Below are 13266 nucleotides of genomic sequence, written 5' to 3'. Positions count from 1 at the left end.
GAGTCCTCCATGGCACCTCAATGTGGCCTTCCTTTTCCCAGTCTCTTCAAAGAGGCTTAGGAGTCGGCAGCAGGATCCGTAGCTTCAAGCAGATGCCCATGCCATCTGGACCCCTCTGCCGTTTTCTCTGCCCCAACAGGGCTTCTTGCCAACATGTAGCCTGCCCATCTCATCCCTCTCCTGGAGACTGGACCCTCTTCCGTGCCCTTCACAGCCATCTACACGCCTTTCCACTTGGGGTGATTAACACAGGACTCCCACAGGCTGAGGATAGGTCCAGCGATAGCCTCCACCCCTGTTCCTCAAGGATCAAGTCAGGGGCTGAGTCTGGCATGTTGGCTTTGGTCCGTTCCTTCATGAGGGTGGCCCCTGCCTCCAGCCTTTCCAGTTTCCTGCTGGGGGCTCAGCTGTGGCATCTCAGACTCAGAGACCCATTCTGACCTCGGGCCCTTGCACCAGATCCTTCCTGTCCCTCCAGGGCAGGCCCCTCTCCCAGCCCCAGGTTCCTCCACAAAACCGGGCAGCAGAGCTGGCTTCCATTCCAAACCAAAGCTTAAAAGGTGCCACTTCTAATTACACCAGACTGCAGTGTGCCCTGAGCCCTTTTGTAGTAAATGGTTCTCAATAAATGAAGTTTTTCATTCATTATTATTAATTATTTCCCTGAGCCAAGGCAAGCCTCGGGAGGCAGGGCCCCGCTCAGCCCTGAGCACTGGCATTACTGTCAAACGCTGGGACAAACGTGGGACTCCAACACTTGAGCTGCTACCCACGTGGGCTCCGGTGAGGCTGGCCATGGCCCTGGACGGGGAGGGGCCCAAGGAAAGCAGACTGCCATCAAGACTGAGGAGGCCTGCGGCTTCCATGCTGTGACGTGCCCACCATGGCCCGTGGGACGATGCTGGCCATCTAACAAGGGGCTGGCAAAATCCTTCCAAACCTCACATCCACCCCGATGAGCCCGTGGGAGACTCTGCGCAGGGTGGGAATGTGGCTGTGCCCAGTGGAATGCTTGCCCGGTACATGTGAAGCCCTGGGTTTGATCCCCAGCACTGAATAAAAGTGACGGTGGTGTTACACACCTGTCATCCCAGCGGGAAGTCGAGGCAGGAGGATCAGAACGTCAAGCTCACCCTTTGCTACATAGGGAGTTGGAAGCTAACCTGGGCTATGTAAGACCCCGTCTGAAAAAAAATATAAAATATGTAAATAAGTAGGATAATCATTAGCATATTGGAAGCAAGTTGGGAATACTTCTAGTGACCACTTGGTCTAGACCAGTGATTCTCAAAGCTCAGGCCACAGCGGGGGAGGGGGGGCAGGCGGGGGGAGGGGGCGGCAGTGGCTCCTGGGAGCTCACCGATGACCAAAATATCTCCCACCACTCAGACCTGTTGGTCAGACTCTGGGAAGCTAAGCTCAGGGATGCTGGTGACCGAGACACGCCCCATCTGAGAACCACTGCCCTAGAGCAAGGCTGGGTCACTCTGGTGCTGCGGGCTGGACTGTTCTGTGTGGGGGTGCATGGGGGTGAGTAGGGGAGTCTTGTGAATTGCAGGAAGCTGATGTAACCTGCGTAACCTCGTTACACCTACTGGCTGCCAGGTAACTGGTCATCTGCCAACTCAGGACATAACATGTCTGGACACTTTCCGGGAATAAAACCGTCCCTGTGCAGAATCCCTGGCTGGGAGGAGGTTCCCCGACTTTAGAATGTCTCCATGCATTTAAACCACTGCAAAAGCCCAGACCCAGGTCCTCGTGGCAGCTCTGAAATGGTCCTGATGTCACAAGCTGTGGGACCTGGGGAGTTACTTAACTCTCTGTGCCTCTGTTTGCTCACCTATGACATGGGTGCAGGGTGGCCTCACGTGATAGGATAGATGACATCAGCCAATAGGTCACCTGAGCTCTCGGAACTCACAGTCCCAGCCCAGGGGAGTCCTACACACAGTGAACCCCAAAAGTACCAGCACATCTCCTGTGTGACCTCACGGTCTTTCCCAGTGCATTTCTCGGGCCTCACAACTCCACGGATTCTGCGTGAGGCCAGCTGAGGCAGGCGGGCACGGAGGCTGCACTTAACAGAAGGGCCTGTGGTCACATAGCTGTGAGGACTTCTTCTGGGTGCAGGCAGCACCTCCTTTTCTAACCCAGCCCCTAGTGTCATGTTCCATCAACACAGAGCAGCATCTGGGGACCCTGGCCAGTCCTTGCTATGCTGGGCAAGCCTTGGAAGTTCCAGGAAAAGACGAAAAGACAGCACATCTCTTCTTTATCATCTCACATCCCAATAAAATATTTATTTCAAGAAATAAATCTTTAAAAAAAAGAGAGAAGAGTGTCTCTATTGCTTTCCTCTGGCAGTCAAATCCTCGGAATCACAGGGCTCTTGCTGCCCTGGGCTCTGCTGCCACAAGGGCCAACCAGGCCAGGGGGCACCAGCAAGTCCCAGGCAGGCTGGTCCCTTCCGACTACTGTCTGGGCCCAGGGGAGCCTGCCTTCATGAGGCTGGGGGCAGGCCACACACGAGCAGTGGCAGTGTTCTTGGAGGCCTGGCTGGACTCGGCAGGTCCTGGGGTCGGAGAGGGAAGGGTCACCCTGGACTGGAGGTGGGCATGCCACACAGAGATGGGTACCGACGTCTGGAAGTGGCCTGAGGCTGTGGGAGGCAGGAAGGAGTGACAAAGAGGGGCCTAGATGGGTGGGAGTCATGGAAGGTCTGGGAGACCCGTGCAACCAGAACCAGCCAAGTGTACCATGGGTGAAACTTCATCCCAGCCCGGCCAGCATGAGATGCTGGAAGGTTAGGGTGGTGTCAGAGCCTGCAGAGGATGCCTTGGTGGGGTCTGGGCCTGTTGTCAGAGCCTCAGTGGAGGTAGCCCCTGGAGGGGCAGAGATGGAGGCTGTGGACCAGCCGCAGATCATGCCAGAATGTGTCTCAGAAGAGGCCCAAAGTGAAGCCTGCTGGAGGAAGCAGGAGTGAGGAACAGGGAGGGTGGACAGGAGGGCAGGGTCCCTCTCCCAGCCTCCCCAAGTTCTCTGCCCTTTGCCCACCCCAAACAAGTGCAGACAAACACTGGCCCTGCATGAATTGCTGCATCATAAGAAGAGGATGTGGTCCTCACAGCAAGCGTGGCTGCGGCCCGGTCCCCGTTCCTCGACACCTCTGGCGAACTAGGCAGGGCAGCACGGCCATGTCCCCAGACTTGCTGATCAGAAGGCCTATCCTGGGCCCGAGAATGGCCAAGGGTCATGTCACCAGCTGATCCAGACCTCAGAAAGCAAGGGGCCTCCATTCACGCGCTCCTGGGCCCACCAGGCAGGTAGGTCAGCCCATCATCTGCTTGGCCGCGAGTCCTGTGGGGAGGGCCAGGAGCCCCTAGGACGGAGCTGCAGGCTTGAGCTGCTGCCTCCTCGGCCTCCTCTCCCTTGGCCAGGGAAAGAGGCCGCAGCCGGGAGACGGGCAGTGAGCATGACTGCAGCTCAGAAAGTGCTGGTGCTTGCCAACCGGGGATGGGCAGGTGCTGGCAGGGTGGCCTCGGGCCTCACAGGCAGCCCTGGCACAAGGCCACCTGGCCCTTGAGGAAGTCGCGGCAGGGGCAGAGCCTCTGGTACTTGGTGCTGGCTCCGGCACAACTGAAGAGCAGCGGCTCTTTCTGTAGGTAGCACTCTTGGCCGGGCTGGGCGAAGGCGGGGTACAAGTGATGCATCTCCCACTCTGTGCTGTCACAGGGCACCTGCAGCCTGCAAAGGGGCCATCAGCGTCATCCCTCTGCGGTGAGAGAGGTGACGGCTGCCCCCAGCTCAGCATGACCCCACCCCCACCCCCGGGGAGGGGGGCAGAGAAACACAAGTCATGGTTTTGAATCCATCTGTCAGAGCTTACTCAGAGAAGCTCTGGGCCTGGGGTCTTGGGGACCAGCCGGAGAGATGCCCACAAAGGCTGGGCAGGGGCCAAAGGAGGTGGGGGAGGGCAAGGCCCGAAGGGATGACCTCTTATGGGTTTTTCTTGGCTGACTCAGAAGCACTAAACTCCCTTCTACGGGGAGGTCAGGCAGGTGGGAGGGTGGGGACCACGGGCAGGGCTCGGACTCACTTGAGGAATGCATCTTGGCTGTTGAGATGGGGGAAGAAGGAAGGTTCGCAGACCAGCCCGCGGTCCAGGCAGGCGTCTGTGCAGGCCCGCCCAGGGGCTGCCAGCCAGGCCCGCAGAGAGTGGGGAGGGGGCCAGGCTCCCGCCATCGAGCTGATGTTCTGGGCCCACTCGAGATGGGTGGCGTTGGGGGCTAAGACAAAGGGACTCTGGGTGGTGTGGGCCCCTGGCGGGACTGGGCTTGGACCTGCACAGAAGTCCTGTCAGAAAAAGAGGGGTGTTAGGGAAGAGAATGGGTTTTCTCTAGAGTGCCTGGCACTACAATTTCAGTAAGAGCCATTACTGGGCACTTACTGAATGCCAAGTGGCCTCAAGCATTATTCCCGTAATACCAAGTAGCCCATAGAATGGATGCTAATTATTTCACAAAGAGCAGAGGCTGTATGCAGGGGACTCACGACTGGATGGCAGAGGTGGGCTCTGAACTCTCACTTGTTTGGCCTCCCTGCATGACCTTGCTTCTGGGGTCAGACTCAAGGCTTTAGCATGAAGGCCATGGGCCCTGCTCAGCGTGGGGACAGAATCTTGTGCTGTCCACCAAGGCTCTTCTCAGGGGCCTTAGATACTTATCTGTAACAGGACAGTTCAGAACCAGTCTCCAGGTCCTAATGCTCATACCATGGCTGGCCAAAGTCCAGACATACCCGGCCTCTGCCTAAATCGCACACCACAGCAGCTGTCCCCAGGGTCCCAGGCCCCAGGGCTCTACATCTTCTGGCTTTCTCTCACACCTGGATTCTGACAGAGCACAGCCCAGGCCACCTGCAGCTTGTGGGGTGCAGGTAGGTCCCTTGACCTGGGCTTCATGGCTGGCTCCTATGCATTCCGAGCTGACGGAGGAGACGATGTCTGTCCGTCAGAGCCTGTCAGAGCCTGTCTGCTGTTTGCTCACGGGGGCGTATGGCACAGCTGAGCCTACACGAGAGCAGGCCTTCCTCCCACTTCTCAGGGCAGACCCCCACTCTAGTCCCTGTCGCACTGATTCCCTTGAGGGTGCTGGTCAGGGCTCCTGTCTGTTCCATTAGCTCAGTTATCAAACCGAGAAAATTAAAAAACAAAACAAACAAAAACCTAGTCTCCATGACTTCCAGGTCTGTGGGGTAGGGTAGGGCCTGCTAGCCATGACTGCTGGGCCCCAGCCCTCCCTGTGGAGAGCAGAGCTGAATGGATGGCTTGCCTTAGCTGTAGTCTACACAGACCCCCAGCATCAGCATGGCCCCAACTCTTTGACGTGATAGGCTTTGGAGTCCCTGGGGCAGAGGATGCAGGGTGACCTACCTGGTGCTGGATGTAGGCATGGATCCGTTCCAGCATCCCCATACATGTATATTCATAGGGCAGATAAGGGTCTACCTGTGGAAGAGATGAGCAAAGGGGCCTGGTTGCTGGGACCATACCCATGCTCAGCATCAGAGACCAGGGTGGCACTCTCAGCTCAGAAAGCCATCCATCCATCCACCTGGTCCCTCTACCTGCTCACACTGCCTGTTCCCAGGACACCCTCGGGGGTATCCGCTTAGGATTCATACAGTCCAGTCCTCCAGCCCCATCCATATCCAGGCCTCATCCCTCCCTGCTGTCCCTCTTCTCCTCTTTGCAAAGCCCAGCACGCCATCCCCTCTCAGGCATCACCTACCCCTGAGCCATCCTGAGCTTACTCATCCTCGGATGAGGAATGTGTTCTCAGTGGCTCTCAGCACCCTAGCAGTCCTCTCCTAGGGTCACCATTTCCTGTTCATTCCCCATCTCCTGCATGAGCCTACAAAGCCATTGAAGGCGAGGACTGTGGCTTGTCCACCACTGAGCCCCGCTGGTCTGGCACACAGCAGGTATACAGGAGACGGTCACATATGAAGAAGCACACGCCCTCTTCCTGAGTCCCATGCAAGATACAGAGTACTCACACACAGGAGCACAGGACATTCACATACAGAGTACTCACACACACACACACAGGAGCACAGGACATTCACATATAGAGTACACACACACACACACACACACACACACACACACACACACACACACACACACACAGGAGCACAGGACACTCACATACAGAGTACTCACACACGGGAGCACAGGACATTCACATATCCCAGTTAGATGGAACGAGGTGAATCTTGGCACACATCCCGCCTAGGCACGTGGCTACATAAGATGCCACCCCCAAAGAAAGGCCCTGTGGCATCTGTGCAAATGTCTAGAAACTGTATGGCAACCTAGTCTAGGCGGATCGGTGGAGTATTAGGGCACAGGAAGCCTGCAGAAAAGCCAGGCACAGTAGCATGCTCCTATAAACCCCGCTTTGGTGTGGAGTAGGAGAGAGGGGATCCCTGGAGCTCTCTGGCCAGCCAGAGAGGGGATCCCTGGAGCTCACTGGCCAGCCAGAGAGGGGATCCCTGGAGCTCACAGGCCAGCCAGAGAGGGGATCCCTGGATCTCACTGGCCTGCCAGAGAGGGGATCCCTGGAGCTCACTGGGTTCTGTTAGCACCAGAAACCTACCATGGGTCCCTGCTTCCCCAAGACCTGCCCACCTGACAATTCCACCAATGTGTCTGAAGTGTGTTGAGGCATGATTTTCCATGCTGTTAAATAAAAACTTCATGAAACTGTTGCCACCTTGGAACATGGTCTTGGGGTAACTTGAATCTGTGTTCTTGGGCCCAGATCGCTCATATTTGGTTCCAGAATAAACAATCTCTTTGAGGTGAGAGTCGTGTTTTGTGTCAACAATATCCAAGCGTCCCCAAATGCGTCGTTCTTGAATTTTAGTTTATTTTTTAGATTAATTAACAAAATTGAACAGATGTTCAGGTTTTTTGTTTTTTGGGAAGAGTCACCAGATGGGCGGGGCCCAGATGGGATGAAAGGGGACAAGGGAGGCAGCAGCCAGCTGCAGGTGGAGATTCTCATTGCTTCCTGTCCATCATGCGATCTGCCACGCCCTCCCCACCAAGATGATGGAAGCCTATCATCAGCCCAACACATTTTTAATAAGTTCTCGGGAAAGCTGGAGAGATAGCTCAGTGGTTAAGAGTACTGGCTATTCCTGCAAGAGGTTCACAACTGTCTGTAACTCTAGTTCCAGCAGATGGATCCCTGTGGGCACCAGACACACTTGGTACACAGACATACACACAGGCAAAACACTGATACACATAAAATAAAAAGAAATAAATCTTTTTTAAAGGTGTTTGATGCTCAGCCGGGCAGCGGTGGTGCACGCCTTTAATCCCAGCATTCGGGAGGCAAAGCCAGGTTGATCTCTGTGAGTTCAAGGCTAGCCTGGGCTATATAGCCAGATCCAGGACAGGCACCCAAAAACTACACGGAGAAACCCTGTCTCAAAAAAAACAAAAAGTGTTTGATGCTCTTTTTCCACATCTCCCCCCCACCCCATGCAGAGTTTATTATAATGTAGAGATAAAGAGACAGAAAGATAAGAAGGAGAGGAGGAAGAGAAGAGAGGAAAAGCAGAGGTGTGCGCACCTCCTGATGGGGAAGAAAGAGCCGTGTTCGATGCTCTTGCAGACAGCCCACAGCAGCGGCTGACAGCTGCCTATAACGCCAGCTCCACAGGATCTGAAGCCTCTTCTGGCCTCTGAGAGCACTCACACTCATGTACACATGCATGTGGGTGCATGCATACACACACACACACACACACACACACACACACACACACACACAAATAGAAATAATAAAATAAATACCTTTTTTTTTTTTTAAAAAAAAAAAAAGGATCAATTTTCTCGGATTAAAGTGCTGTGCACAAGGAGTGACGGGAAGCTGTGAAGACGTCTGCTCCTCGGGTGCAGCCCTTCTCGCCCTCATCCCTCATATGCACACACACTAGGCCCCCCACGCTTGCTAAAGGGGCCCCGATGTTCTGCTCTTGGTCCTCATTAGGCAGTCCCTGGACCAGGACTGTGGACATGCATGCAATGTGCATGGGCTCAGCCCCGCCAGGCTTGCTGAGCTAGAACCTGCAAGCAAGCCGGTGTCCTCAGAACAGCTGAGTGCAATTACACTTACTGACTGCTGCCCGAAGGACACAGACCTTCCCACACCCACAGCGGGGCTCACCCTGAGAACACCTGCTAAATTCCCAACTTGTGCCCAGGAGTGCTTGCTGGGCCTGGCCCTCCCAGGGGCTCAGTAAATGATTTCTGATCCACAGTTCCAGATAAGGGTGTGCAGGTTGCTCGCTGCAGAGAGGCACTCTCTTTCCTTACTGACACACCAAGTTTGGAAGTGGGGACCCATGCCTCCCATTCTAGCCCATGCGGCCTGATTCAGGGATGCGCTAACCAGGAACGGGCTGGACTCTTTTCCAAGCCAATCCTGCAAGCCTGAGTGAGTTCTCTAGCAACTTCCTTCTTCCAATTATAGAGAAGAGCCATGGCGTCAGAGTCTCACCTGGGTGTTCATGATGGCCTTGACAGCTGCTTCAAACTCCTCTGAGTTGTTGTAGTCGACAGTCCACACGTGAGGCTTGCCGATGAAGTTCTCTGCGTAGGGATGCTGGGAGAACACCTGTCCAGGACCAAGAGGTGGCTGCTCAGCTGGGCTGGGCTCAGGCACCCACCCTGGCCCCTCCCCTCTCTGCACCCCAAGGCTCAGTCCCCCTCCTCAGACTCCCAGATCTGGGGCAGGGCCCTTCTGCTCACCTCCCTGGAGGTGGGCTTGCCCCGGAAGAACTCGTGGTTGAGGGAGCTGTGGGGTGGACTGAAGCGAGACTGAAGGAAGATGCAGCCATTGGCGATGGCCTCCAGCGGTGCTGGGCCCTCATAGGGGAATCCGAACCCTATGAAGAGCTGGAAACCGGCAAGATGGCTCAGTGGGTAAAGGCACTTGCCACCAAACCTGCTGGCCTGAGCTCAAACTCCACGTGGGAAATGAAAATGAAATACACTGGTTTTGTTCTGTTTTTCTATCAGTGGGTTAAACGAGATGAAGAAAGTTTTACCTTTAAAGAAATGAGTGAGGACACCATGTGGCCCAACCCCCCCCCCCCCCCCCAAGACAAAAGGATGTGTCAAGGATCGCAGCCTGCTCTCTAAAGTCCTGCTTTGCTGCTCGGGCCCCACTAGGCTAGCCAATCGCCTTCGAGCTTGAGCCTGACCCCGACCCCTGACCTTTGAGTGAGGCACAGGACCCCTCTGCACTGAAATACAAACCCAGGGCACTCCTTACATGCCTCTGCAGAGGGAGAACTTTCTGCCTTTCATGAAATACTTTGCACTGTGGGGTCATTTTCTTGGGACCCCAGACCCACTTATAACACCCAGATGATGAAAGGAGAGAAACGACTTCCAGAAGTTGTTCTCTGACCTTGTGGTACACATCTGACCCCAACTCCCCACCAAAAACAAATGTTAAAACGAAACAAAACAGAAACTGGGTGGGGTGGGGTGAGCCAATGGTCAGGGAGGTTGGGCCACCTCAGCCCAGGACTCCAGAAACCAGAGGCAAGGACGGTCTCAGCATTCACAGAAAGCTGCAGGGGTAGTATAGAGAGATCACTGTGGGTTCAGTTTCCCCACTGTGAAAGGAACAGTCTAGCTTTATAAATGGCCTCTCCTTGCTCCATCAAGCTATGCTTTTGGGAAGGAAAGGAGAAGCCAGTGGTCCCACCTCAGATATCCAGGCTCTCAAGGGACCTTCGCTCAAGATGTTAAAACATTCACCCTATAACTGACTATACCGGCCCCAGGAAGGTATATACTTAGTAATTCTGAGTCCAGGGCCATTGTGTGAGATCACCTCATCCTTCATGCTCCCAACACACACATACCTAAGAGACCTAAGGAAAGACCAGAGAGGGACTGGATGCTGGTGGGAGACTCTCTGGCCTCAGACAATACTCCAGGGCCACCACACGGTCATTCCCAGTGTACCAGCTGTAACTACAGAGATCCAGCTCTGGGGGCTTATAGAAGCAGCCTGTCAGGACTAATGGCCCTATGGAGACCCAGCCAGGATCCCCTCAGCTTGTGTGACTGCCCCTCAACAGCTTTTACAGTTTGGCCAGCCCTGGGACTCTGCTGGGACTGAGAGGGGAGAGCCAGATGGCCCAGCTCCCGTTCCCCAGTCCCTCCCAATGGAGGGCATCCCAGCCTGCTGGATACCTGCATGTCTACCAGGACTCTGGGCGGCAGAGCACCTGGAGACGTCCAGCTTGGTGGATGCCTGTCATCCACGGCTGTGGCCTGCAGGGTGGGACAGTGGCCGGAGCCTCACCTTGGCCTTACGCAGCAGCTGCTGGAACTCAGGCTGTGGCAGGAGGCCATGGTTCTTCACAAAGGCAGGGACCTCGGGGGGCCGCTGGCTCTCGTAGTACACCGTGCCATGGATCTCCATGTACTTGTTCAGGATGGCCAGGAACTTCTCCTTGCCCTGCATGAGGAGGAGGAGGAGACGATGGAGCCTTCCCTTATGCTCAGAAGGTAGAGCTGGTACATGAGGCACCCCTGCTCTGGGGTCAGGAGACAGGAGCTTGTCTTGGGATGATTATTAACTTGCTGTGTAGACTTGGGCAAGGTCCCTCTCCTCTGTCCCTCAAGTTTTTCATCTGTGAATTGCAGGGCCTGAACTAAACCAAAGGCATGAAGGTTGGTTCTAGCCATAGAACTGACTATTTTGCCAAGAAGCCCAAGGAGACCCAATACTTAAATGTATTTGTGAACATGAATGCTATGAGGACCTGTGGAACTCTCCAGAACTCCCTTACACATTCACCCATCCATCTGTCAACCCAACCATTAATCTGTTTATACACACCTTGTCCATCCATCCATCCATCCATCCATCCATCCATCCATCCATCCATCCATCTACATAACCATCCACTCACATATCCATCCTTCTACCTACCCACCCATACGTAAGTATATCAACCCACCTATCCCTCCATCCACCTTTCCACCCATACACCCACACATCCATCCACCCATCCATCCATTCACAACCCACTCATCCTTCCAGTCACTTATCCATCCATGTCTCCACCACTCATCCATCCACCCATCTATCCATCCACTCCCTGTCCATCCATCCTCCCATCCACTCATCCCTGCATCCTTCCTTTCATCTAGGGAGGAAGAAGGTGGTGGAAGTTCTAGATTAGAGACGGAGGATATTAGCTGAAGGACGTGAACCAGAGCGCCCTCACAGGCGCCACTTCTGACTTGAATTTCTAGGGGCCCTAGAAATCCTCTCTGGAAGAAAATGGCATCAGCTTTGATTTCAAATTATTCTTATGATTTTTTTCATATTCATTTCCAGAACACATAAAAAAATTCAAGGCAACCAAAAAAATCCTACTGAAAACCCAGAAGGCTTTGCAACAGAAATGAATAGGGTGAGGCTAACCCCCATTTGGAAATTCCGGGAACTTAAAACGGATGGAACGACTTTGAAAAAGAACAACATTAGCAGACAGAGCTATTGTGGGATAATCTTTTTGTACACCATGAAGATGTGTCTCTGCCAAGGCACCTTCTGATTGGTTTAACAAAGAGCTGAATGGCCAATAGCTAGGCAGGAGAGGATAGGCAGGACTTCTGGGAAAAGATGGGAACTCTGGGGAGAAGCAGGATTCAACAGCCAGACATGGAGGAGATGAGACACATGGTACTAGGCAGAGGTAATAAACCATGTGGCAGAACACAGATTAATATAGATGGGTTAATTTACATTATTAGAGCTAGTTGGGAACAAGCCTAAGTTAAGGCCAAGCTTTCATACTTAGTAAGAAGTTTCCATGTCATTATTTGGGAGCTGGCGGTCCAAAGAAAGACTCATTACACAGAGCAGCTGACCCCAGGTCTATGTGTGGCAAGAGGGTTGGGGACAGTGTGGTACGGACTTCAGGATGATACATAGATCAGGCAGATGGAATATCTGAGTCCAGACAGAGATCCCACACCCACAGTCACCTCACTGCTGAAAAGGGGGTGTGTTTCTGAGGAGGAAGAATGCATTTTCAACAAGTGATCCAAGGCATTTGCCATCCTCATGCAAAGAGAGGGAGAGGTGTCCGAGCATGGGACCCAGGGGGGTCACTCAGAATTGGAAGAACTTGAATCTGTATACCCCATCACATGGCAAAGTTAACTCAAAATGGGTCATAGACTCAAAGGCAAAAACTAAATCCTTAAAACTGACAGAGCTAAACAGAGAAACGCTGCGACTTTGGGATAATCAAAGACTTCTTGGCTACAGCACCAGAAGCATTGTCCATAAAAGACAGTATTTGATTTCTATTAAAGTCAAGGTTTAGCCAGGCGTGGTCTATACCTGTAACCCCAACACATGGGAGGTTGAGGCAGGAGAATTGCCACAAGAATGGCCTGAGTTACACAGTTAATGGGATTAATCCACAGAGTCTATTTAATGAGCAAAGGAATTTATTTGGGGGTTAACTCATAACCATGGGAGATTTATCATAAGGTCTGGGAAAGTTGAGCTATGTCCCACGCTGACCTGCCTGGTCCAAGATCTCAGCATCCAAAACCACAATGTAGCGAAGAGAGAGAACATATGTGCACCCCAGGTCTTAAGAGTTCCCCAGAGGCCACGCCCCAGGGGCATGTACCTTAAGGTCATAGGCAGATGTATCAGTTACCTGCTCCCTCACTAGGGATGGTGCTTCAGGGCATGGCTCAAACAACCATCCACTACACAGTAAATTCAAGGGCTCCTGGGTTACACAGCAAGACCCCATCTTCAGAAAAATCAACAAAGCCAATAACTTTTGCTCTGTGAAAACTTCCATTAAAACTAAAACACAAAGAACCAGACCTGGTGGCACACACCTTTATTCTCTGCACTTGGGAGGCAGAAGCAGGCAGAGTTCCATGAATTCCAGCCTGGTCTACTTAGGGAGCTCCAAGACAGCCAGGACTACATAGTGAGATTGTATCTAAAAAATCACAAGAAAGAAAACTGACGCCAAAAGGAATATAAAAGGGGAGATCACAGCAATGAGCCAGTGTATCGTGAATGGAGTCCAGTGCGGCCAGAGCAATAGCCATTTAATTCTGGTTCTGAGACCATGTCCAGCCTGAAGCAATATTTAAAGAGGTGACAGGGGAGGATTTTC

At 53.3% G+C, this 13266-nt stretch overlaps 1 protein-coding gene across 2 annotated transcripts in view; it reads right to left on the bottom strand.

The window, feature by feature from the left end:
* Positions 1-2271: 2271 nt before the first annotated feature.
* The window catches only part of Mgat5b (alpha-1,6-mannosylglycoprotein 6-beta-N-acetylglucosaminyltransferase B), a 63657-nt gene continuing 52662 nt past the window's right edge, over positions 2272-13266 (bottom strand). For both annotated transcript variants that reach the window (XM_028889659.2, XM_037200602.1), the window contains 6 exons: positions 10404-10559; positions 8831-8977; positions 8580-8696; positions 5435-5509; positions 4100-4356; positions 2272-3747 (listed from right to left, as the gene is read on the bottom strand). In XM_028889659.2, the coding sequence (XP_028745492.1) occupies positions 3549-3747; positions 4100-4356; positions 5435-5509; positions 8580-8696; positions 8831-8977; positions 10404-10559 (951 nt within the window). In that variant the 3' untranslated portion in view covers positions 2272-3548. The remainder of the gene's footprint in view (positions 3748-4099; positions 4357-5434; positions 5510-8579; positions 8697-8830; positions 8978-10403; positions 10560-13266) is intronic.

The sequence above is a fragment of the Peromyscus leucopus genome, chromosome 8b (genome assembly GCF_004664715.2).
Source record: "Peromyscus leucopus breed LL Stock chromosome 8b, UCI_PerLeu_2.1, whole genome shotgun sequence".
NCBI lineage: Eukaryota > Metazoa > Chordata > Mammalia > Rodentia > Cricetidae > Peromyscus > Peromyscus leucopus.
This window is presented reverse-complemented; position numbering and strand designations above follow the sequence as displayed.